General features: G+C 40.4%; 1 protein-coding gene across 3 annotated transcripts in view; it reads right to left on the reverse strand.

Annotated features, from left to right (window-relative positions):
* ADGRA1 (adhesion G protein-coupled receptor A1) overlaps positions 1-23,738 on the reverse strand; it is a 437,455-nt gene that overhangs the window by 44,257 nt on the left and 369,460 nt on the right. For all 3 annotated transcript variants that reach the window (XM_048505436.1, XM_048505435.1, XM_048505437.1), the window contains one exon: positions 12,022-12,167. In XM_048505436.1, coding sequence (XP_048361393.1) covers positions 12,022-12,167 — 146 coding nt within the window. The remainder of the gene's footprint in view (positions 1-12,021; positions 12,168-23,738) is intronic.

A 23,738-nucleotide genomic window follows, 5' to 3' on the forward strand; every position in this document is an offset into this window, starting at 1 on the left:
TATGCTGGTATGATTATGAATTATGATGTATGTATTCTTGGAAAGTATAACAGATGAGGTCTTTTTTATGGTGAGTGTGACTCTGCTCTAGAACTCACCCTGTCATAGATCTATTCTGGACAGTAAAATCTTTTTCTTCTATTTTAAAAGTTTGATTCTTGGGTTTCTTTCCTTGACAATCTTTATAAAACACAGCTGCGTAGGACCATACACTGGGGTGTGGCCTGACACATTAATACAAAAAAGAAGGACTTGGCTTTGCTTCTCTTCCCTCCCCTTAATATAAAGCTGTATAGTTCAAAGAAATAAAATGGAGGGGGGAGTATAGATGAACATGTGAAAGGCAGTAATACCAAGAACACTGTCCTTGGAGCAAACCCTGATGAATAAAATGGAACTTGCTTCTGAGCAGACCCACTTTGGATTGCTTCCCAAATCTCCAAAGAACATTTGCTCTATATTCCTAGCTTTACGGCAGTGACCTAGCTGAATAAGTATACCTGGAGGACCAGGTGCCAGTTTTCACTAGGCTCACAATATTTCCAAAAGACCAGAGGCAGATTTAGCACACATTAGAATTGTCAGGAACTGGTTGCGTAATGAAAGGCATCATATTGCAATAAGAAAGCCACAGTAAACCCTGTGTTTGAATGTGAAAATGTCACGAATGATCATGTTTACACTAAGTAAATTCTTTTCCTAACACATTTTAAGCAAGCCAGGTGCCTTATTTCATCCGTCACTATTATAATCCCTGTAGGCAGGTTATTGTTTGGAAAACTGAGGCTTCAATACATATTGATTTGCCAAATGTTATATAATCTATTTGTGACAGAACTGAGTTTTGAACCGTGTGCCCCAACTACAGTTCAGGAGAACATGGTGACCATTGTTTTCTAGCAGCTCTTTATAAATGCAAATAAAAGCATCCTCAATTTTAGCAATTATTTTGAAGAAACTGTGGAGATGGACCAGAATGTATAAAATTTGTATTTAATCAAGAAACATGGAAGTTGCCTGAACCAAAGATTTGATGAATCAAAATGGTTCTCTGTATAGAGACCAGTAGGCCTGCATGTTAGCAGCTTCTCAGTGAAGATGCAGGCAGGTACAGATAGACATCTTTAAGGTCTTGTAATGACAGGTTACTATATGACAGAAGCCATATAAATTTTATTACCTTGTTTTTCTAGGTTAGAACCAGCAATAGGAGATAGCTAAATCAATGTGATTAATTAAATAAGGAAAAAGTGTTTTTCTATTTATGTTGAATGAACACAGAAATGATAATGAGTGATTCATATTTACTTGTATTTGATCATAATTCTTAGAATCTTAGAGTCTTAGAATCTTAGAATTCTTAGAGTCTTAGAATCGAAGGTATAATTGTTGTTAGAATCAATATTTGTAAAATCATTGTATTGGAATCGAAGGAAAGTTTTATGATTTAAAAGTATGTCAGAATGCTGCATACCTTAAGGACATCTCTCTCTGGGAGCAAACCAAGAATAACAAGTTATTCTTGAAGGCAGAAGCTAGTTTTATTGCTGCCCCTTTTGCATATGGGCAGAGAGGGGCATGAACAGAAGGAATGTAATACGTAGAATAGAGGCTGTCTTACTGTGACCAGGAGACACAGTTCTATCCAATTAGATTTTTAAGGTACATGCTTGTGGCACGTGAAAGAGGTATGGACTATGTATGTAACTCCTATGACAATGATTGTGTGACGTCTATATTTTGCGTCTATAAAAATTGGTCCCGTTGTATGAAGGGTGTGCCTCTTACCCTTAAGAGGACACCCTGGTCAAATACTTATGCTGTCCAGTAAACTTATCTTCTGTTTCAAAATTGCTTCTTGGGTGTTGTCTAACTTTTAAGATTTTTCTTAAACTAATTCAGCTGTGTAGGACCAGAGACGCAGTCCTGGCCCCACAAAACGTTTTCAAAATGTTCTGGCTTGTGCGAATTTTTTAAAAATATTCCCCATGTGTCTCTGCAGTCCTCCTCAGTGCCATTTTTTGAGCTTGTTCTTGCGTCTTGCCTGTTTATTTCCATCAGTTTTTTTAAAAAAATTGGGGGATGACAGCACAACAACAAAATGTAGCCCTTTATTGGTGGCTTATAAATATAACCCTGAGCCCTTTGTGGGAGGGCAGATTATAAATGTAAAGAATAAATAAATAAATAAATACATAAATAAATAAATAAATAAATAAATTTCAACAATACTATAGTACAGTGACAGAACAAACAACAGATGAACAAAGCAAAATTAAGCCTTGTAATTTCAAGCAGAAAAATTGCAACTGTCTCACAAAATGTCAAATCAGTACTATTCAGCAAGTAAGGTATCCTGTAATAGTCCGGCAACTGGAAGCAATTTGCCAAAATTGAGTCCTTATTTTTGGACCTGATCTTTTCATGCTGAGGGCATTCAAACAAAGAGTGCATAAGTGTTTCCACACTACCATTATTACAAGGGCAAAATCTTTTGGTTCAATCAATGTTCCTGTATTTTCCAGTCAAAAGAGCTGAAGGTAATACATTTGAACCTTGCAATTGTTTGGGCTCTTCTCTGTTTAGGATTTGACAAGATACAAAGATACATTGCCATACTTCCTTGCTGGACTGGGATCAACATGCTAATCAGAGAACCTGTTCTTTTAGCCACTAACATTAAATTTTGAAAATCTAAGTTCAACAATTTTCGTTAAACCATTTTAAAGGCTTCATAGAAGTTAAACATATTTAGTTCATCAACTGGAAGTTCAATGTTTTCCAGTTTCTTCTCTAAAGGAGATAGCAAACACAGGATGACTATAGGCAGTAATACAATCAAAGGGAACAAAGGACAGGCTTCTTCTATTCCGATGCCCTCACCTAGTGACATTGCTATCTTCATTGTTACTCACATGCTAATGGGTGGATATCACTCAACACATGCAAAACAAGCTTGCTAACTGCACCCTTTACTTGTTAACAGACAATGGTTCTTTCCCCCACTCTGGACACTCCACTTGCTTTCCTACTATCAGATCCTCTGAAGATGCCAGCCACAGATGCAGGCGAAACATCAGGAGAGAATGCTGCTAGAACACGGCCATACAGCCCGGAAACCACACAGCACCCCATATGTGAAATTGTTGACCGTCTTAAAAAATGCAGCTGTTCACTAAAATTTGGCTCATTACTGGAAAATCAGAAGATAGCCAATAAAACTTGGCTTTAAAAAAAGTATCTCAAATTTTGTTTTGTGTGAAAGGGAATCTAGACAGGAGCCAAGAACGATGGGTTTATTAACAGAACATACACTGATGGAATACATTATTGAAATTATGTATACACACACACTCACACACACATACTCACACAAATAGATATAGATATAGATAGAATAACACATTTTGTTGAAAAATAATCAACATAGATTCTATAAGGGAAATCCTATCTCAGAAAGGGAAATCCTATCTCAGAAATCTGGAATGCTGTGTCTGCTTCAACAACCATGATGATAAGGATAACCTAGTAGATACTTCTTCCAGCAAGATTCCTGTGAGTGCTTTAAAGGAGATGCTGGGAACTGGAGGACTGATGTAGACAAAAAGGCTGTGCAGCACAGGTAAGCTGCCCGTCTTTCCCTGGTGAAAATTCTCCAATTTTCTCCAAGTCTGATAGTGCTGCTGTGTTGGGAGGGGGAGGGGGGGAAGGAACAAAGGAAGAACCTTCAACCACTAGTGTTTTTGGCTCATGGATCACATGGCTCATCCCAATGGTTAGCTGCTGTGCCCAGGATGGTTAAAATGAATCTCCGTGCCATATCTTTGAATGCCTGAATGCCTTGACCATCTGGTTAGAACAGGATATTAGATTAAGTGGACCAAGCAAGGTAGTTCTCATATTCTAATGTCTGTATTTTGTCTACTGCTGAGGGTTCCTATTTGCTTTCCTTCTTCATTGATTCATTTTCAAAGTAGTAATTTGGTATGAATTTGGTGTTATTCCTATGGACTAGACAGATTTATAACTAAGTTTCCCTATTCCATTATGCAACATTAAATATCAGTAAATGCCATGACTGCTAGATTTCTTTACAAACCTAATATGCAGTATTGCTTATACATATTCCAAGCTCCTATAATAAACTTTCATCTATGCCCTAATAATACTTCACTTTATAAATTCTGGAATGTATATATAAAGCCCTGGATGATCATCATTTGTGTGCAGACTATTTATTTGAGAAAACAGATAGATTTGCTACATTTGAGATTTTTTTTAACAACCTCCCTCCAGTGGGAGTATGACTGTTTTATCTAAAAGGTTTTGTAATCATGTTTGTATATTTTGTTGAGAGCAGCAAAGCAATATTCTAATTTTATCTAGTCTGCTTTACCATTTATCTCATTGGTAACTATTCTATGCATTTCTATACAAAAACAATGAATCAAATGACAAGAAATCCAATTAACCAGGAAGATCTAGATGTAAACCTCTGACATAATACAAGATGTAAACTTACTCATAAATGCTTCAACCATAGCAAAAGAGTTACACTGTTATTATTCCATCAAGACTGACATTACAGGCTGGTTCAGATATAGTATGAAACCACAAATAGTTTGTGAACCCAAGATCCTGTTTGCAAACCACCCAATAGCAGTTTAGTGGGGCAGTCTGAAGAAACAACAAAGGCACAGTGGGAAGGTTGAAACTCCCTGCTGGCCCCAGTTACAAAGAGACAAAGTGTCTTGCACTAGTCTGGGAGGCACAAGAGTTCTATGGAAGTATATGATGCAAAATGCTTGTGTTGTTTACCAACAATCACGAGGATATTAAAAATGTGCGAGGTGATCCTTAATCTACTGCAGGAAAACTGCATTTTAAATACTAACAAGGTTTTATTCTAGTTTAATTAGAGCCCAATTAATCTGACACATTTTCCTTCCTGAAATTATGCACTGAATTTTAAATCATGGCCTCTTAAAAGTAATCTACATCTCAAACAGGTGATTTATGGATTTGATAATCCAAACTAATAATTCAGTGACTTGGATCCTATAAACTTTTACTAATGATAGAAGGATATTTCCATTATTTGAAGATGAGGTAACCTTTATCACCCCCCCCCCCCTTCTCATCACTTAATTCTGCTTTGTCCCCTTTATTGTTCGTGATGCTACCTTGACTTCAGGAATGGAACTGGGATGGGGAGGTTCAAGTTTCAATGGGCTGCAATCAGGGAAATGTGGATAAAGTCTGCTCCACAATTTCTACTCCATTCACAAATCCCCTGAGATCCAAGCCACAGTTCTGAGAGAAGAGATCAAAGGTAATGGGAATGAAAGTGGCATAGTAGAGTCCAATCCCATAAGATTTCAGAAGCTACGCAGGGTCAGTACTTAGATGGGAGACCGTCAAAGAAGACCCTGCAGAAGAAGGGAATGGCAAGCCACCTCTGCTTCTGGCTTGAAAAATCTCTTGCTAGGGTCAATGAATGTTGGTTGTGACCAGTGGTGGGATCCAAAAATTTTAATAACAGGTTCCGATGGTGGTGGGATTCAAACAGTGGTGCTGCTGCACACACGCACCTCCAGTCCCTATTGGGCAGGGAGGTTACTTTAGTAACCCCTTCTCGGCACTCAGAAAAAATTAGTAACCACTTCTAGAGAAGTGGTGAGAACTGGTTGGATCCCACCTCTGGTTGTGACTTGACAGCATATACATATGTAATAAAGGTAATCTTGACCACTCTTCTTGTTGCCCTTCTGCATAACCAACAAAGGTGGTAATGTTTTTTCAAAAGACCCATGGTAGCAGTCCTGGGAAAGACCTCTGCCTAAAATCTTAGAGCTTTTGCCATGCAGGGTCAAACCTGATAAGACAGACATCATAGGTCTCTGTTCCTTTACTCCAAGACATTATTGATCGCTCTTCCAAAGCTCAGTTAGCTGTACGGGACTCTAATTCACAACAGGCAACATGACAAGGTGGAAGGAGGTGAATACTTCCACCCCTGGGTTTTGTTTTGTTTTGTTTTTTTGCTATCAAGTCACAGCTGACTTATGGAGACCCTGTGAGGTTTTCCACCGCCTCCTTCAACCCATCCTTGCTAAAGGAAGCGATTGATGATGTTCAACAGATGGGGCAGAGGTGTAGCTCCCATCTATTAGCTCCCATTGGAAATAATGGGGAATGGGGCACCCCCTTTGGGAGTCCATAACTTTGGCCCCCTGAACCAAACCTCACCAAACCTAGGTGGTATCAACAGGAGAATCTCCTTAAAAATCTCTGAAATTGTGGTGCTGCTAGCCTAAAAACTGCACCCTCTGCAGACCAAAAACGGAAAACAACACTAAAAAATACAAAACACACACAAACGAACCTGATTTCACCCCCCCCCCCGGTGTCCAAATGGGGGGTGCCTGGGGACATTTGACTCCCCATGTCAAATATGCTTCAGAGATGGGGTCTCCCTGGCAAGCTCGAATCAACCAGGAAGGGAACTCTCCCTGGAAAGCTCCAATTAACCAGGAAGGGAACGGATCCAGAGGACAGGTCTCTGTCAACATTGGCTTCCTTACAATCCTTCTGACAAAGTTGCTAAAGAGCAAATACTTTAAAATATATGAAATTGCTGAAAAAATATTAGTTCTTTAATGCAAATTTCTGGAGAAAGCATTAATTATACTGCATTTCCACAGTTTGCTTTTTATTTTATACTTAAACTTCAGCATAATATTATTTGGAGTTTCCACCAAGGCCAGCACAAGGCCAGGGCAACAACTGTATATGAAATATTATATATTTAAATTTTAATTGACTATACTTCAGCATTGACTGTTGAAAAACTTCAAAAGGATGTGCTGTTCTTCTGCATACTGGCTCAAATTTCTTGGCAAATATTTTAATCTTCAATCCAACTGCTATAAGGGCTGCTGAAACACAGCAAATTATGTCTGGAAGTAGCTATCATGCCCCATGTCCTTTGATGGACTTGTGCTATTCAAGCAACACGCAAGCCTGCAAATGCATAAGAATTGCTAAAAATTCCCATTGTTCACTAATGAATTAAGCTAATTACAGCATAATTCAAATGATCTAAAAATATACATTACAATTACTTGCACAAAAGAGTAGCACATTTAAAGCAGTCCATTGCTTAGGATAGAAGCATCTGAACTGACATCAGAGACATAAGTTATATTTCCTGTTTTGATTTTTCAGTGATGGCAGGGTACAGCTATGCACAAGCCATATATTACTGCATTAATTATCCAACCATGGATAAGCACTACTTTGTTCAACTATTCACCCTCTATGCAGGAAAATATTTATGCAGTATGAAATATTCTAGAACAGCCCATACAACTTGCACTACCAGGCGGACTTTTCAGTGAGGCCATGTTCTGTATCATCTTAAACTTTGAAAATCAAAGCACACCCTATTGGAGACTAATGGCTCAATCCACAGGAGGAGGGGAGTGAATCCACTGCTGTGAATGATGGCGGAGTGCAATCACTGAGGCTTTCCATGGCAGTGGGACACAGCACTAAATGATGTGCCAGCATCCCTGCGCCCCAACCATTGGTATAATGGGGGTGGACTGGGGGCATGGCCCGGGGGAGCTGACACTAAAATCATAGAGTTTTCAGTAATTCCTAGAGAAAATTGACATAGTTTCCGGAAGTGATGACATGTCATTAGCCCAATGACCATTAAATCCTGCTACCATTCTATGTAATGGTAGGAAATGAAAGGTAAGGATGGGGAATTTCCCACCCTGCCAGGGGACTGGCAACCTTCAGCCTGGCTGATATGCACCAGGTAATTTTGAATGATAAACAGTAATTTTGGTCTAAAAAGCCAGCCCCCTGGTTTTTCTATTCTTTTAAACTGTTTTAACTAATTGGAACTCTAGAGAGCAATTGAGATCTATAATTATTATAATATGTTCATGTCCAAATATATAAGCTCAGTAGATACTGTTGGAATATAAACACCAATGGGGAAATCTTCTATAAAAATATTTTCAGATATACACAACTCTTCCCAAATCTCAATGAGTTTTGAACTCTAGCAGCCAAACTTCTTTTCTCGCCCTGTCTTTGATTCTATATAAACCATATATTCATATTGGCTGTGATAAAATCCTCGTTACCCCATGAGAGGGTGATGCATACAATCAGATTTTCTTCCTTGGTGCTCTTACTTTGGAGTAGTTCGGCTGTCTGTATGGACTCATGAGTTCCAAACAGAGATAAGTCGTTTGATTTCATAACTCTGCTGAGGATGGCACGGTTAGCAACTTCTCAGGCAGAATAAAGCTCACAATTTACCTTGCAATTGAAGGGTGACTTTCAAAGGCATTTTGAGTTTCCAAGCATCAACCAGGTATTTTGCAGCCAATTCAATTGCCCATTAATCACATCAAGCTACACTTTTAAGCAGTTCAGTTTGTATGGAAGAGACAGTTCTACAGTAAGTGTTTTGAAGCCTGTCATTGTGAATTGCGGAGAAACAAGTGAAGTAAAGCACTGACAACTTTTACCATGAACTGCTAGCAATTTCATCAATTTGCACACATAGATCCTCACAAGGATTACGGTTAATATATGTGCAAACTGAGTAAGTTTAAGGACATGTATAAAATATTAAGTCCTTTCTGTTGACCTCCATGCACATTTCACGTTGCCATTCTACACAGAAAATACTTGAAATTGATAATGATACATTCATATGTTTCTGAAATTCTACCTGCTTCAAGAAGTGTCATTTGAAAAATATGTCATGAAAGGCAGAGAATCATAGAGTTGGAAGAGACCACAAGGGCCATCTACTCAAACCCCCTGCCGTGCAGGAACACACAATCAAAGCTCCCTTGACAAATGACCATCCAGCCTCTGCTTAAAAACCTCCAAAGAAGGAGACTCCCACACTCTCTGAAGGCAGAGTATTCCACTGTTGAACAGCCCTTACCATCAGGAAGTTCTTCCTAATGTTTAAGTGGAATCTCTTTTTTCTCATAGTTTGAATCCATTACTCCATGTCTCAGTCTCTGGAGCAGCAAAAAACAAGCTTGCTCCCTGTTCACTATGACATCCCTTTAAACATTTAAATATGGCTATCATGTAAAGAACCTTTTCTTCTCCAGACTAAACATATTCAGCTTCTAAATCTCTCTTCATAGGACATGGATTCCACATTTTCTACCATTTTGGTCACTCTTTTCTGTACATGCTCCAGCATGTCAATATCCTTCAACTGTGGTACCCAGAACTACGCTCATTCCGCACACGCAGAATAATGCACTTTCAAGCTGCTTTCAGGGCTCTTTGAAGCTGTGCGGAATGGCAAAAACAGTTGTGAAAGCAGCTTGAAAGTGCATTATTTTGCGTGTGCGGAATGAGCCTTAGAGTCAGTATTCCAGGTGAGGTTTGATCAATACAGAATAGAGTAGTACTATAACTTCCCTTGATCTAGACACTTTACTCCTATTGATGCAGCCCAGAATCACATTGGCTTGCTTAGCTGCCACATCACACTGTTGACTTATGTTCTGCTTATGGTCTACTGAGACTTCCATATCCCTTTCACACGTACCGTTGCCAAGTCAGATGTCACTGTGCATTTCATTTTTTCTGCCGAAGTGTAGTACCTTACATTTCTCTCTGTTGAAATTAATTTTGTTAGTTTTAGTTCAGCTCTCTAATTTGTCAAGGTCATTTTAAATTCTGGTCCTGTCCTCTTAGCTACCCCTCCTAATCTGGTGTCACCTGCAAATTCCATCATCTATTCCATCATCCAAGTCATTTATAAAACTATTGAAAGCTAGGGCACTCCACTAGTTACTTTTCCCCAGGATAAAGAAAAGCCATTGGTGGGCATCTTTTGGGTTCGGTTGGTCAACCAGTCAAGTATATTGACTGCTTAATTGTGTGCAACAGTATTATTTGTTAAATAACAAATAACAAATATCCACATGACCCTTACAGCAAGTGTATTCTACAAAAATGTCCATATGGAACAAAGGAAACCACTCAATTCTACACACATACTAAAAGAGAAGACAAGACCGCAACAGAAAAGCAATTTTTCATTATTACTCAGCTTAATAAGAATTACCGGATTCTATTAGTTATTTCTGGATATGTATCTTTAGGGTTTATGAGGTCTATGACATCATAAAATAATTTTAGTCAGCTATTAAATACTTTTACCTTTGATTGCTTCAAAGGTAGTCTTGTGGCTTTTTATATAGATCCAATATATACTATTAAAATATTATTGAATTAACAGAGGACTAACTGAGGTTATCAACTAGGAACTGACTTCTGAAAACACCCAGCATGCCTGCCTTACTAATCTTATCGCAGCGTATGAAAATGGGCTACTATTCATTTTACTGTGAACTATGGAGTGAAAAACAGAATGAATCACAAACTGGTAGCTTAATTTAAAAAAAAATGCTTCTCATTTTCTAGGCTGCACTCACAGCTTCTATATGATTGATTTTTAAAGAGCTTGTAATCACCTACCTATGTTTGAAACAGCAGAAATCTAATGAGGTAAATAATATAAATCTCAATGGGCTTTCCTGAACACAGAAACACAGCATATTTCTTTATATTTTATACATGCAATATGCAGTCATACAGCAGATTTCAGTTTCCCAAGGTAAATTGCCATTTTCTATGCTGAGGTGGGCATGCTAGATTGAATTCTCCCGCATTTATGGCCTCTGGGCAATTGCCAGACAATCTGTGCTGCGTGACTCTCTGTCCAGCTTCTACAGCAAGAGCTCATTCCCTTCAGCTATGCTAAAAGATCTCCAAGAGTCCTGATATAATAACTACAGTCATCATGCCCATTACTTTGAAGTAGATGCTGGATTTAACTGGATTCTGCTTAGCTGAATCCCAGTTAGCCCAAGAAAGCACTCTATAATGGAACGGTGGTCTGAAATTTATCTTCTACCAAAAGAAAGACAGCATAAGGAAGATTTGTGTTCCAGAAAGGAAAAGGAGATCGTTATGGGGGCCACTGCTAACAGAATACTGAAACAAAACCAACAGAAGTATGCTGCAGAATGTGAAAATCACTTAATGACATTTATGATCCAGTGGTGAAAACCTTACATTTAGTGCAGAACTGTCAGGTTGTCAAAATTAAAACATCAAAAAGCGAAGAAATAATGCTTCTATGGCTGGAGGCAATTTTGCTGCAAAATGCTGCATCAGAGGTCTCTAAGGCAGTCCAGCAACCATTTTTCTAGTGGATGCCACATTTAATGTTCACAAATGATTAAGTGCGATTGATATAGGAGTATGCCATTCTTTTGCCCTGTTCTGAAGTGCTAAAACCCATTATGAGCAAAGGTGTGCAATGTTTTTGTAATGAGAAATAAACAATCAGTGAATAATTCATGCACTGAAAATCTAGAGAAAACTTCATGTTCCTGCCTCTCTACTCTTTATGATGAATTAGTCTGTGGATTAGACCTAAAGTACATAAGGAATTTTCAGACATCCAAGGAGTCTATCCAGTTTTAATTATTCCGAGGTTACTCTTTCCACCACTGAATAAAATGCCAGATTCATAATGGGCTTAATCGCACATAGTTTCAGGCGCATACTGAAGCAGCATCAAATCAGTTTTTTACAAATAAAAATGTGTGGTGCTCTTGACTGATGAATGCTTGAACTTCACTTTCTGGCTACTTTCAAGCAAAATATTTTTGGATATGCATTTGTACGCATAGCAGTGCACCCACATTTTAAAAGTATGATTTTACGGTGTGATAAAAGCATATTGGAAGTCCTCCCATGGGCTACCTAGAAAGGTATCCAATTCTGGCTCTGTTCAACTGATGTATACTTTGGTGAAAGTTCTGAAAGAAACCTTATTAAACCAGAAAACCCAGAAATATTTACATTTTAACTGCAACTTGGTCTAAAGGGTCTAAAAACTTTAAACTGTAGAATAAATCCCACAGAAATAATACTGATAGTCATCCATACCTGAGCAATGGCTGTTTTGGGTAAGAAGGCTGGTCGCTGTTTGGGGAAGTCTGAGGCTTTTTTGTGACTTGCTTATATATATTCCTTGCAGTCACTCCAATCCACAGCATAGTAGAGAGTGTAGAATAATGTAATACTATGCCAACCTAGAATAAAATGGTGATAGTTACAAGGATCAACAACTGGCCACAGAATAACACGCTATAAAGATCTGTCTGAGGTACATACTGTAGCTAATTTAAAAAAAAAGAATTTGTGACTGTTTCAAGTAAACTTTTTTCGTGTCTGCCTGATCTCCAATACAAGGAAATGAAAGCAAATCAAAAAGCAGGGAGCATCTCAGATTTAAACCCATGCTGATATTTTCTAATACCTGACAAAATAGGTAGGATTTTTATTAAAACACATCATGCAAAATCCGTGAGTTTTTCAGACTAAGATGGATTGTTATCACGATCCTCTTATCCTGCTTAAAGTGAAGGTGAATTAAGAGCACTTTGGGCTTAATTAACTGCTCAGATCATGCAGATTAAAAAAGGCACAGCAAGTTTACACAGACAATTTTTCTTTTCCCATTGTGTATGATTTAGGAAGCTGAATTTATTTTATCCATCCTGTCCTTCTCCAAGGCACCACTTTATCCCTCATCACAACCCTGAAAGGTAGCTTAGCAGAGATAAGGTCACATGGCAAGCTTCATTTGCTGAGTATGGATTCTGAGGTCTGCTTGGTCTTAATCGGATAATTTAAACATTAGACCACAATGAATAATTTTCCCTACACCAGATTTCAGACAGCATGTGAGAATTTCTCCAGGGAGGGTACCAATCTCAAGGTCGGATCTTTGAATTGCCTCCCCAAATTCGGTCATCTCTAGGCACAGCCCCCAGATCTCCAGGAATTACCCAAATTGTTCCTCCAGCACAATCACTGGTTATCATGAGATATATAATCATAACAAATGCTCTTAAGATATACTGACTAGATTTTTGGTTGGTTTTTGCAATTGAATCTTGCATATATCCAAAGTCTGTGAATATTTTCCTCCCCCTGGAAACATGTCTTTATCAAATCAAAATACAAGGTGCACAGAAAATATGTGGTGAAGGAGAGGCACAGACTAATTGTTTACCCTTACCAGTGTAGTGGGGTCTATGGAGGATAAGCTCCATATCATTTTTGAAATGTTGACAGGAAGTTTTCCAATTTAATAAACAAAACCCCTTGGGGGGAGGGGTGTCATATGCAGTATGCACTGACACATCCTAACTCTTTTCTAAAAAACCTTTATCCCTTTCTGCATGTGCAACTTCCTTTTCTATCCTTGTTTTGAGTTATGTTCTACCACAAAGAAGGGAAATGAGTGGTTGGATGGACACAGGAGATAGTGCTCTCTGAGGACCCTGGAGATATAACCCAAAGAAAGCTATCCATTTGTATTAGACAGTAGGCTTTATAACTGTTGCAGTCCATGACTGTGAAAACAACTTCCTTTGTGGCTACAGTTCACATTTGAATTTAAGCTTCTGGAATTAATCTTGAATTGATTCGCTAAGCTTTGCTGGCAGGCAGATAATAGACCTGCTACTGTTTTGCTAATTATGCTGCATGTAATGCAAATTAAATGTATAGGGTCAATGAAAAGGCAGCCTCCCTCTGTAGCATTATATCATTAACATTCAATTTAGCCTTGAGTAGTGATTGGAGTGGCACTTCCTGAATCTGTCTCAAGTCCACAGAACAGAGAACTGTTGACTGATAGGAAGGGCTTAGCATATAGACAAAATTCATTATATTGGCTCCTTTCTTCTTTCCACTACTAAGGTAGATTAAAATGTAAAATGTAAAAAAAAACCCCACCACTTTTAACAATTAGATTTTAAATTATTTATTTCAAATTATTTGTTTTAAATCATATCCTTTTTTCTTTTTTAGTTTTAGTTACATTATTTTCCTTAGAAAATAATCTTAGTGGGTTATCTGAATGTAGTCCACGTAAAATGTATTGCCTATGACCAAATATCATTATAACCTTGCAGGGGCGTAACGAGGCAAACTGTAGCCCTGGGCAAAACCTGAGTTGGATCCCCCCCCACCACGACCAATTATTTTTTGCACCAGGACATTGGTGCCTGCAGGGGGTGCATTTGACATATCAGCACCATAATTTCAGTGTATCATCAGAAGACTGTCCTTATGCTACTCCCCAAGTTTGGTGAGGTTTGGTTCCAGGAGTCCAAAGTTATGGACTTCCAAAGGGGGTGCCCCATTCCCCATTGTTTCCAATGGGAGCTAATAGGAGATGGGGGCTACCATTTTGAGGGTCCATAACTTTGGCCCTCCTAAACCAAACTGCACCAAACATGGGGAGTATCATCAGGGCAGTCTCCTGATGAGACCCTGAAAGTTTTGAGACTGTGCCTTCAGAAATGTGCCCCCCCAGCCTGCAACCCCCATTGACAGCAATACAGAAAACTCAATGCAGAACAAAGATTCTTGGGCAAATTTATGGGATGTTACTGCAGGGGGCGCATTTTTGGATGTATCGGCACCAAAATTTCAGGGTATCATCTGGAAACTGTCCTTATGGAACCCCCCAAGTTTGATGCAGTTTGGTTTAGGAGGTCCAAAGTTATGGACCCTCAAAACTGTAGTCCCCATCTCCTATTAGCTCCCATTGAAAACAATGGGGAATGGGACACCCCCTTTGGGAGTCCATAAATTTGGACTCCAGGAACCAAACCTCACCAAACTTGGGGGTAGCATAAGGACAGTCACCTGATGAAACGCTGAAATTTTGGTGCCGCTAGCCTAAAAACTGCGCCCCTGCAGGCCAATAATGGAAAACCACTAAAAATACCCAAAAACGAACCCTGCATTTTGATGCCCCCCACCTTGCCCAATGGGCATTACGCCCCTGTAACCTTGAGAAAAGTTAAGAATACATAGAACACAAAGATAATACACAAAAAAGTAACAATGAAAATGGACTAACAATGCCCAGAATGATAGGAATACAAATTCATAATCTCTTCAAATTAAATCCATTTTCCATCAACATATCAAGGTTTTTTTCATGTGAAATAATAGTGTGGAGAAAAATATGAGTCTGAAAACCAAGAGTCTGACTACCAGTACTAAAAAAAATAGCAGAACCAAAAACCAGGGGACTATTCAATCACCATTCAACAATCCATTAGATACTACAAACTTATTCCTTCCCCCCCATACTGCCTCACATTACTCCAGTTTCTGAGAGGAGTCACACACATTAAAACCTCCAGGACACATGCATATGTAACTGCAAATGAACTCCAATTCCAAATGAACAAATACAACTGCAAATGAACTCCACACAGACACATAGGCCGTTTCCGCACGGAGGCGGAAGTGGCTGGGTCGGTGTATTTTGCGCCAACTCGATGACGCTGGGACCGTCCACATGGACGGTCCCAGAAACAGCCGGGACGACGGCGCCGCAAGTGCCATCGCCCGGCCGACCCAGCATGTCCCCAGGCCTCCGGCACGTCACCGAGGCCTGAGGACACGCCTCCCCGGTCCTGTGCGCCTGCTCCAGTGTAGCAGGGGAGGGGGACGTGTCGCCAGGCCTCGGCGACATGCCAGAGGCCCGGGGACAAGGTAAGTGCAGGGAGGGAGTGGGGGGGAGGTGCCTTGAAGCCGCTGCCATTCGCACGGCAGTGGTTTCAAGCTGGCGTTCCCGGGAAAGTGCGCTTCCCAGCGCACTCTGGAAACACCGGCTTCGCGCCGGTCGGGCGGCGTGAGGGCGGCGCGGCTGCGATGCAGCTGCTCCCCCTGTGCGAATGGCAGCCTGGGGACTGCGTTTTTGCCGTCCCCAGGCCGCCATATTCCGCCCGTGCAGAAATGGCCATACAGATGTGCCTGCCACCTGAGCAGTGGACAAAAGATACCTAGCTGCAGGCATCACTCCACACTGTGCCATACAGAGAAATACATCTTAACATGACATGCCTCTGACAATGCCAGCCATAGATGTGGGTGAAATGTTAGAAACTAAAACTACCAGACCATGGCCACATATCCTGGAAAATCCACAACAGGCAATAATAATAATAATAATAATAATAATAATAATAATAATAATAATAATAATAATAATAATAATAATAATAATAATAATAATAATAGCAATAATAATAATAATAATAATAATAATAATAGCAATAATAATAATAGTAGTAGTAGTAATAATAATAATAGTAGTAGTAGTAGTAGTAATAATAATAGTAGTAGTAGTAGTAATAATAGTAGTAGTAATAATAATTGTTGTTGTTGTTGTTGTTGTAGAAGATTTCATAGCTGCCAGATCTTTAGCTGGTTCTTGGCCTTCATTACAATTTGAGCCTCACCCAGAGGCCTAGGAAGATGTAATGTATCGGCGTAATATTCGTGCAGATCCCAGCAAGACTGCCTTCTGAATTTGACAGATGTTAATTTTGTCAATTCGAAGATGTTTCAAGTGCTGCCCTAGTGTTTTTGGGATGGCGCCCAGCATGCCGATTACCACTGGGATGACCTCAGCTGGTTTGTGCCATAGACGCTGAAGCTCGATTTTCAAATCATGGTATCTAGTGACCTTCTCGTGTTCTTTTTCAATGACCCTGCTGTCACCGGGGACTGCTATGTTGATGATGGTCACTTTCTTGTCCTCGATCACAGTGATGTCTGGTGAATTGTGTTTCAACACTTTGTCCGTTTGGATTCGAAAGTCCCACAGGATCTTGACCTTCTCATTTTCCATTACTTTCTCTGGACAATGTTCCCACCAGTTCTTAGCTGTTCTTACGTTGTAATTCTTACATACATTTAATAATAATAATAATAATAATAATAATAATAATAATAATAATAATAATAATAATAATAATAATAATAATAATAATAGATTTTATATACTGCCCTCCCCTGAAGGGCTCTGGGTGGTGCACAACATAATAAATATACACAATAGAACACATATGAGACTTCTGAGACTATGCTTCACAAATATGACACTATGGGCCAAGAATTGTTGTTGGTACTATACAAATTATAAATATTCTTATGCTAATAAAACATCATGGGCCTTTCCTGTCCAAGACACCATTTTGTCCAGTGATCACTAGCCCTTGTTTCTGCAAAGTTCTGAGCACTTAGTCCATCATGCTGGCAGGGGATGATGGGAACTGTAGTCCATAACATCTGGAGGGCCGTGAGTCTGACACCTGTGACTTAGTCATAAAGACACATGAAGCTGCCTTTTCCTAAATCAAACCATTGGTCCATTGAGATTAGTGCTGGCTACAGTGATTGGTACTGACCCTCCAGGGTCTCAGGAAGAGCTCTTTACTATCACCTGCTACACAATCCCTTTAACAGGAGATACAGGGGGCTGAACCTGGGACCTTCTGCATCTAAACATAAGCTGTACTACAGAACCATACTGCCTTCTTTCTTACTGAATAAGTATATATCATTCACCTCCTGCATGTGAGCTCCCAAAGGCATCTGGTGGGCCACTGCGAGTAGCAGAGTGCTGGACTAGATAGACTCTGGTCTGATCCAGCGGGCTCTTTCTTATGTTTTTATGTTCTTTAGTAAGTGTATAAGACAACTAAACATATATTTTTTAAAAAAAATTCACAATTGCTATCCTGCTCAGCTGAAATAGACTCTGTAATGAAAGAGGCAAGCGGACTTCATGGCTAGACATTTTTGGATTAAATTCTTTGATCTATTCAATTACAAAAAAAGTGGTTGCTATTACAATTTAAACCTTCAGATATCTGACAAAGAGGTACATTAGCCATCTCGGTCAGAACATATAGAGTTTACAATCCAGCAAATACTTAGACTTAGCATTTAGATATCAGTTACCTCAAAAATTAAGGCCAATTATAAACATTTTGTAGTGCCTCCACAGGCTGTCCATCCTTTCTTATATCAGTACAATGCTGCTATGACATCATGCTGTGTCTTCCTCTCCTCCCCCAACACTGGCTGTTGCTACTAGGGAATGCACAATGTAATGATGTAACAACGCAAAGTGCTACTTGGTGCAAAGGAGACAGGGGAGAACAAGGCACATGGTGGTCTGTTTTGGTTAGGGTGGCCACTGGCAGGGGATGGGGAGACAGGGTTGGTAGATCCAGGTTGGTAGATTGAGGATGGAGCCCGGTAAGGACAGGAATCTCAGTGTGATACCATGCCATAGAGTCCACGCTTCAAAGCATCCATTTTCTCCAGGGGAACTGATCTCTGCAGTCTGGAGGTGAGCTGTAATTCTGATACCAAGGCCCTATCTGGAGCCTGGCATCCAGTCATGTAGCTACCACAGGGTGGGGGGAGGAGCACCCCACCCCAGGCATGCACTATTGGCATCATGTGGGGGGCAGAAAATTGCCCTCCCCCCTCTTCCCTCCCAGGCCCAGAAGAAGTCATTTTGGTCCCCCCCAGGCCCGGCACCATTTTGCCCCAGGCACTATCCTCCCCCATGTCACTGTTGGCATCCTTACTTTTGGTAGCAGTGGTGTGTTTGGGAAATGTTTATTATTCTGAAGTCTCCTAAAGAAGAGTAATTTATATCACCCAATTAGGGTTGGGAAATCCCTGGAGCCTGAGGAGAGTAATGGGAGGGGTCTCAGAATGCCTTTGAGTCCACCCTCCAAATAAGCCATTTTCACTGATCTCTGTCATCTAGAACTATCTATGTCACTTAGGCCCCTTCTGCACATGCAGAATAATGCACTTTCAATCCATTTTCAATGCAATTTGAAGCTCGATTTTACTGTGTGGAATAGCAAAATCCACTTTCAAACTATTGTGAAAGTGGATTAAAAGTACATTATTCTGCATGTGCGGGAGGGGCCCTAGAGAACAGCTGAAATTCCAGAAGATCTCCAGGTTGCATTTGGAGGTTGGCAAGTCTATTCCACATTGTCAATCTGCTTGTGGACGCTGAGCCAAGCCTAAGTAATTACGTCGAAAGAAAACCTTCTTACAAAAAAGAAATTTAGCTAAGAGAGATGGAACAGCATAGGGTAAGATGTTGCCTAGATAATATGACACCTAGTAAGAGAACAGTCAAGATCTCCATGAAAATACAAAATGGCTTTAGTAACATATAAAAAGCATAATAGGTGGATCTGAGAAGAGAACATGCCCACAACATTGTTGAGAACCTATACACATTATAAGATAGCTTGCAAAACCTTTCTTTCCCACCCAATTTGCACTGTCCTTTGAAGACATCACTAGGAGTTAACAAATACCTGAAGAGAGGTCAGCAAAGAAAATCTTTGAAAGGAGAGGGAAGGCTGCTTGGGGGAGGTGGGTTTTTTCAGTCAGAAAACAGGACTGGAAGAAAAGGTTAAAGACTTTCCCCCAGTCATTTGCCTGCTCAAAAAAGACAGTGCAGCAGCTGCATTTGCAAATGAAATCACACACTGTTAAAATGAAGAAATATATAATGCACACTTTGACCTTTTGAATCCTCAGCCTTCAAGGTCAAATGCTATCCTGTGAAACTTCATTTCCACCATGCTTAGAAGTCAAAACACTCTGAGACGATTCTCTTATTAGAAGTTAAGACTTTCCTGGGAGTGAGACTTTGGTTCCACAGTACTGAAGACAAAGTCTGCCCTGAGAGACTTTGATTCCATGAGGTTCAAGAGGTCAAAATTGTGCCTCTGGTATGAGACTCTCTCCTATTAGATGCTGTCTTTGTGGTAAAGCTTTGTCTCTGCAGAGGAAAACAGGGAAATGTGTCTTGGGAAGACTGTGCTTGTTCAGGAAAAACATCTCTCCTTGTGATGAGATGTCCTCATCGGGTATTTTCTCCCCTACTTAACTGTTACACCTACAGAATGATTGGGAAAGGTTAAGTTATCCCCTGTAAAAGGGGATAGTCTTAAGGCATTCAAAACACAAGGTCATTCCGCTTGTTCAAGAATTGTTTTGCACATTACACAACGCATGTGCTCAGCTGGGATGTGCAGATTCAGAATCTCAAATTAAATAGCTTAAAGCTGCAAATGGTGGAAGCAGTACAGCGGTGCAGGCTATTTTGAAATGAAGAATACAGATCACTAAATATGCAGGAGGGCAAGAAGAATGCCAACAGCAGATGGATGCTTTAAATGCAAAGAAGGAGGAAAATGCAACTGTTACATTTGGCTGGGCATAGAACGAGGACATGAATTTAAATAGAATTGGGGGAGAAGACTAAATGGCTTTCTAGTGGAGGGATCTTAGCTTGTGTTCACGTAAGGAACCAGCTTTTGCAAATGGGTTACTTTGGAATGGCTGCCCAGTAGAAGAACTCATTATCACTAAAGGGCCAGGCCATGCTAGGATTAGGTTTGCAGGTGTGTCTAGATGGAATGTAACCAGATTTACTACCACACCATTGGGTGGTGCAAAAGATATTAGGCAAGGGGACCACACATTGAATACAAGGTGCAGAAATCACAAATATCTCAAATTGTCCTTTGGATAAGACTATCTTAACCACTGCACCACGCTGGCTCAACTGGGTACAATGAAATCAAAAATAAAGCTGGGATACCAAAAAGACTTATTTAGCTATGCCAAGCATTATTACCAGGTGATAGTGGATCCATTTACTAAGCAGCTAGAGTGACTGTCAAGACCCTAATGCAGGATGCTTTATATTTGCATAATTTATATTTAACACAGAAGAAGCACTGTCAGAAAGCAAATGAAGATAGCTGAAATGTGAATACAGAGGGGATTCTGGAAAATTAGGATGTTATCTAGGGTTGCCAACTCCAGGCTGGAAATTTTTTGGAGATTTGGGGACAGCAGGGTCTTGGGAGGGAAGGTTATCAGAAGGATATGATGCCATGGAGTTCACTCTCCAGAGCTGCTCTTTATCTTCAAGGGGATCGATCTATGTAACCTGGATATCAGTTGTCATTCCAGGAGATCTCCAGCCTCTGCCTGGAAGTTGGCGACACTACATTTATTCTGTCACATGCACATATACCAGAGGTATCTGAACTAGAGCTCTATGGAACATCTGTTCATTACTGTCAAGGGAAGAAAATATAGAACTGCTCACTAAGGGATGTTAATAGAATAGGGAAACCTGTTGTCTTTGGTTCGAGGATATTCTAGTATTTTGAGTTACTCCTATCCAAGATTGCGTAGAAGTTCGATTCCTTAGCTTGGGTAGATATTTTAAATATAGGCAACAATTTATTTATTATTTATTCATTTATTTAGTTATTTACACCCTTTCTTTCCCAACGGAGAAACAATGCAGATTACAATATTCCCCATTTTCCATTTTATCCTCACTATTACAGTGTGAGGAAGGTTAGGTTTGCAGAGAGCAATAGCCCAGGATATCCTAGAAAACTTCCATGACAGAATGAGCATTTAAGATCCTTTACTTTACTTTAGACATACCTTGCCCCATACATTGGTCAAAGGACAGTCACAATAAAACATTCATAATCATTAAAGTACATGATAGCAAGACAGCCATCAACATAAAACAGCCATCAACATCAACATAAAACAGCCATCAACATAAAACAGGTTAGCACCTGACAACCTATATCCTAGTCTGCTTTCAAAACCAGGGGGGACTGCTAATAAGGTTGAACGTCACAAACATGTACCTTCAAAGCTAACCCTTTGCGTACCTCATTTTGCAAAGTTTCCTTTCCTTTTTGTTTTTATGATGAAGAAGTGTGCTAGTTTAAACTTCTGCAACAACAAAAAGAACCATAAAATGTTTTTTTAAATTATAACTATGTTGGTTGGCACACAGAGTATTAGTTTTGAAGGAGCAAATTGCAACCCAAAACCCACTTATTTATCGCAAAGTGCCAACGCGGCAATTAAACCTGAATACTGAGGTTTTCGTTTAGAAAAAACGGTTGGCTCCGAGGCGTGTGTTAATCAGGAGTAAGCTTGGTGAAGCAACCGTGCAATGCTTCGAATGGGTGAATCACAACCCTAGGAGGGTTTACTCAGAAGCAAGCCCCATTGCCAGCAACTGAGCTTACTCCCAGGGAAAAGACTGTCCCCAGGCCAGCCTAGATGTGTGTGTGTGGGGGTGGGGGGTGGGGGGGGGGGGGGGGGGGGGGATTTTCAGCCCCCCCCACATGATGAACTCTGTGCATGCGTGCCCACAGAGAGGGCTCTGAGTGGCACCTCTGGCACCCGTGCTATAGGTTTGCCACCACTGCCATAGCATATGCTTATCCAAATTAATACACTGCTCATGAAAGTTTTTTTCCAGTTTGACTGGTTTCTGGGAGAAGATTCTGTGGAACAATAATCCTCTTCCTGCATAGGTGTCTGGCTTTTTTGGATTTGTGTCATCCTTTTTACATTCTTTGCATCATCCTTTGAACATACTAATGCCTCTAGAAGGGCCAGAGATTTCTGGAAGATAAGCTACTTTACCTTAACTTTTCAGTGTTAACAAATCAGATTCAACTTTCTAGCAATTCACAGCTGAGTTCATATGGATAATTACCATGCTCCATTATCCATGCGGAATGAGCTATTTAATATTCATTAAAAAGTATATCCTACTATTCTCCTATGTACACCAGCAGAACATTTCAACTTGTCAGCCTTAAAATTTGGTTATGTTCTGGTAGGTGTATTATACTTATAATAGGTCAGTGTTTAAAATTATTATTTCTACATCACATCCTTTAACACCAAAGCAGAAAATGATGAAGCAATGTGATAGCTAAGCATGTCAAGAACCAGCAACTGAATAATGACTGCATTACTACATCTAAAAGCCAAAGGCTAGTATTTTTCTTAACAATCAGATCTTCACAATGGGGTCAAACATAACAGCAATTCTGAAGGAATCTTCTAAATTGGGACTGTGGCCTGGGAGCCATATCTGATCCCTTAAGACAGCTTATCAGGTCTGCAAGCCAGTTGAGGCAACCCCCCTGATTCCCCAGTTCAGCCACCCACTCACCCCTTTCCCCTGTCCAGGCACCTACCCCACCCTGCTCCCCATCTGGCCTTGTGAGCCTGCAGTCCAGGTACCCTTCCATCCAAATCTAGATTTGGCCTGGTAAGCCACACCCCCCCATGCCAATCTAAGCTGGCGAGCATGCTGCGAACTTGCTAGTTGAGGCATCCACCCCCCCATGCTAATCTGGGCTGGTGAGCCTGCTGTGGGCTTGTCAGCTGAGGCAGCCCCCCCCCCGTGCTGACCACCTCTCCCAGAGCCATTATGGCTGGTCAGCCTGCTGCAGGCTTGTCATCTGTGGTAGTGCCCCCCCTCCCAGTGCTGGCCACCTTCCCTAGTGCTGATCTAGGCTGGAGAGGCAGCTGGGAGTTCACCAGCTACCCTTCTCGTAGACCCAGCCCAACCAAGACACACGTATTTCATATCCAGCTCTCATAACAAATCAGCTCGACATCCCTGCTCTAAATCTTACATCAAAATAAAACTCAGCCCTTATCCCAAATTTATAGGTTCAGCAACCCAATGTGATGTGTACAAACATAAGCAATGGACAGAAAGAGGTGGAGGAAACAGCAGGGGTGGCATGGGGAGAAAGAAAAAGAACCAACAGTGTGAGCGAAGCAAGGTGGAACCAAAACTGTGAGTGGTGAGGGAGAAGAGGCAGCCAGGTCCAGTCAGGGAGAGGGGCCCACAGGATTTCCCCGGTCCAGTTGCTTCTCACAAG

Source organism: Sphaerodactylus townsendi, linkage group LG08, assembly GCF_021028975.2.
Source record: "Sphaerodactylus townsendi isolate TG3544 linkage group LG08, MPM_Stown_v2.3, whole genome shotgun sequence".
Lineage (NCBI taxonomy): Eukaryota > Metazoa > Chordata > Lepidosauria > Squamata > Sphaerodactylidae > Sphaerodactylus > Sphaerodactylus townsendi.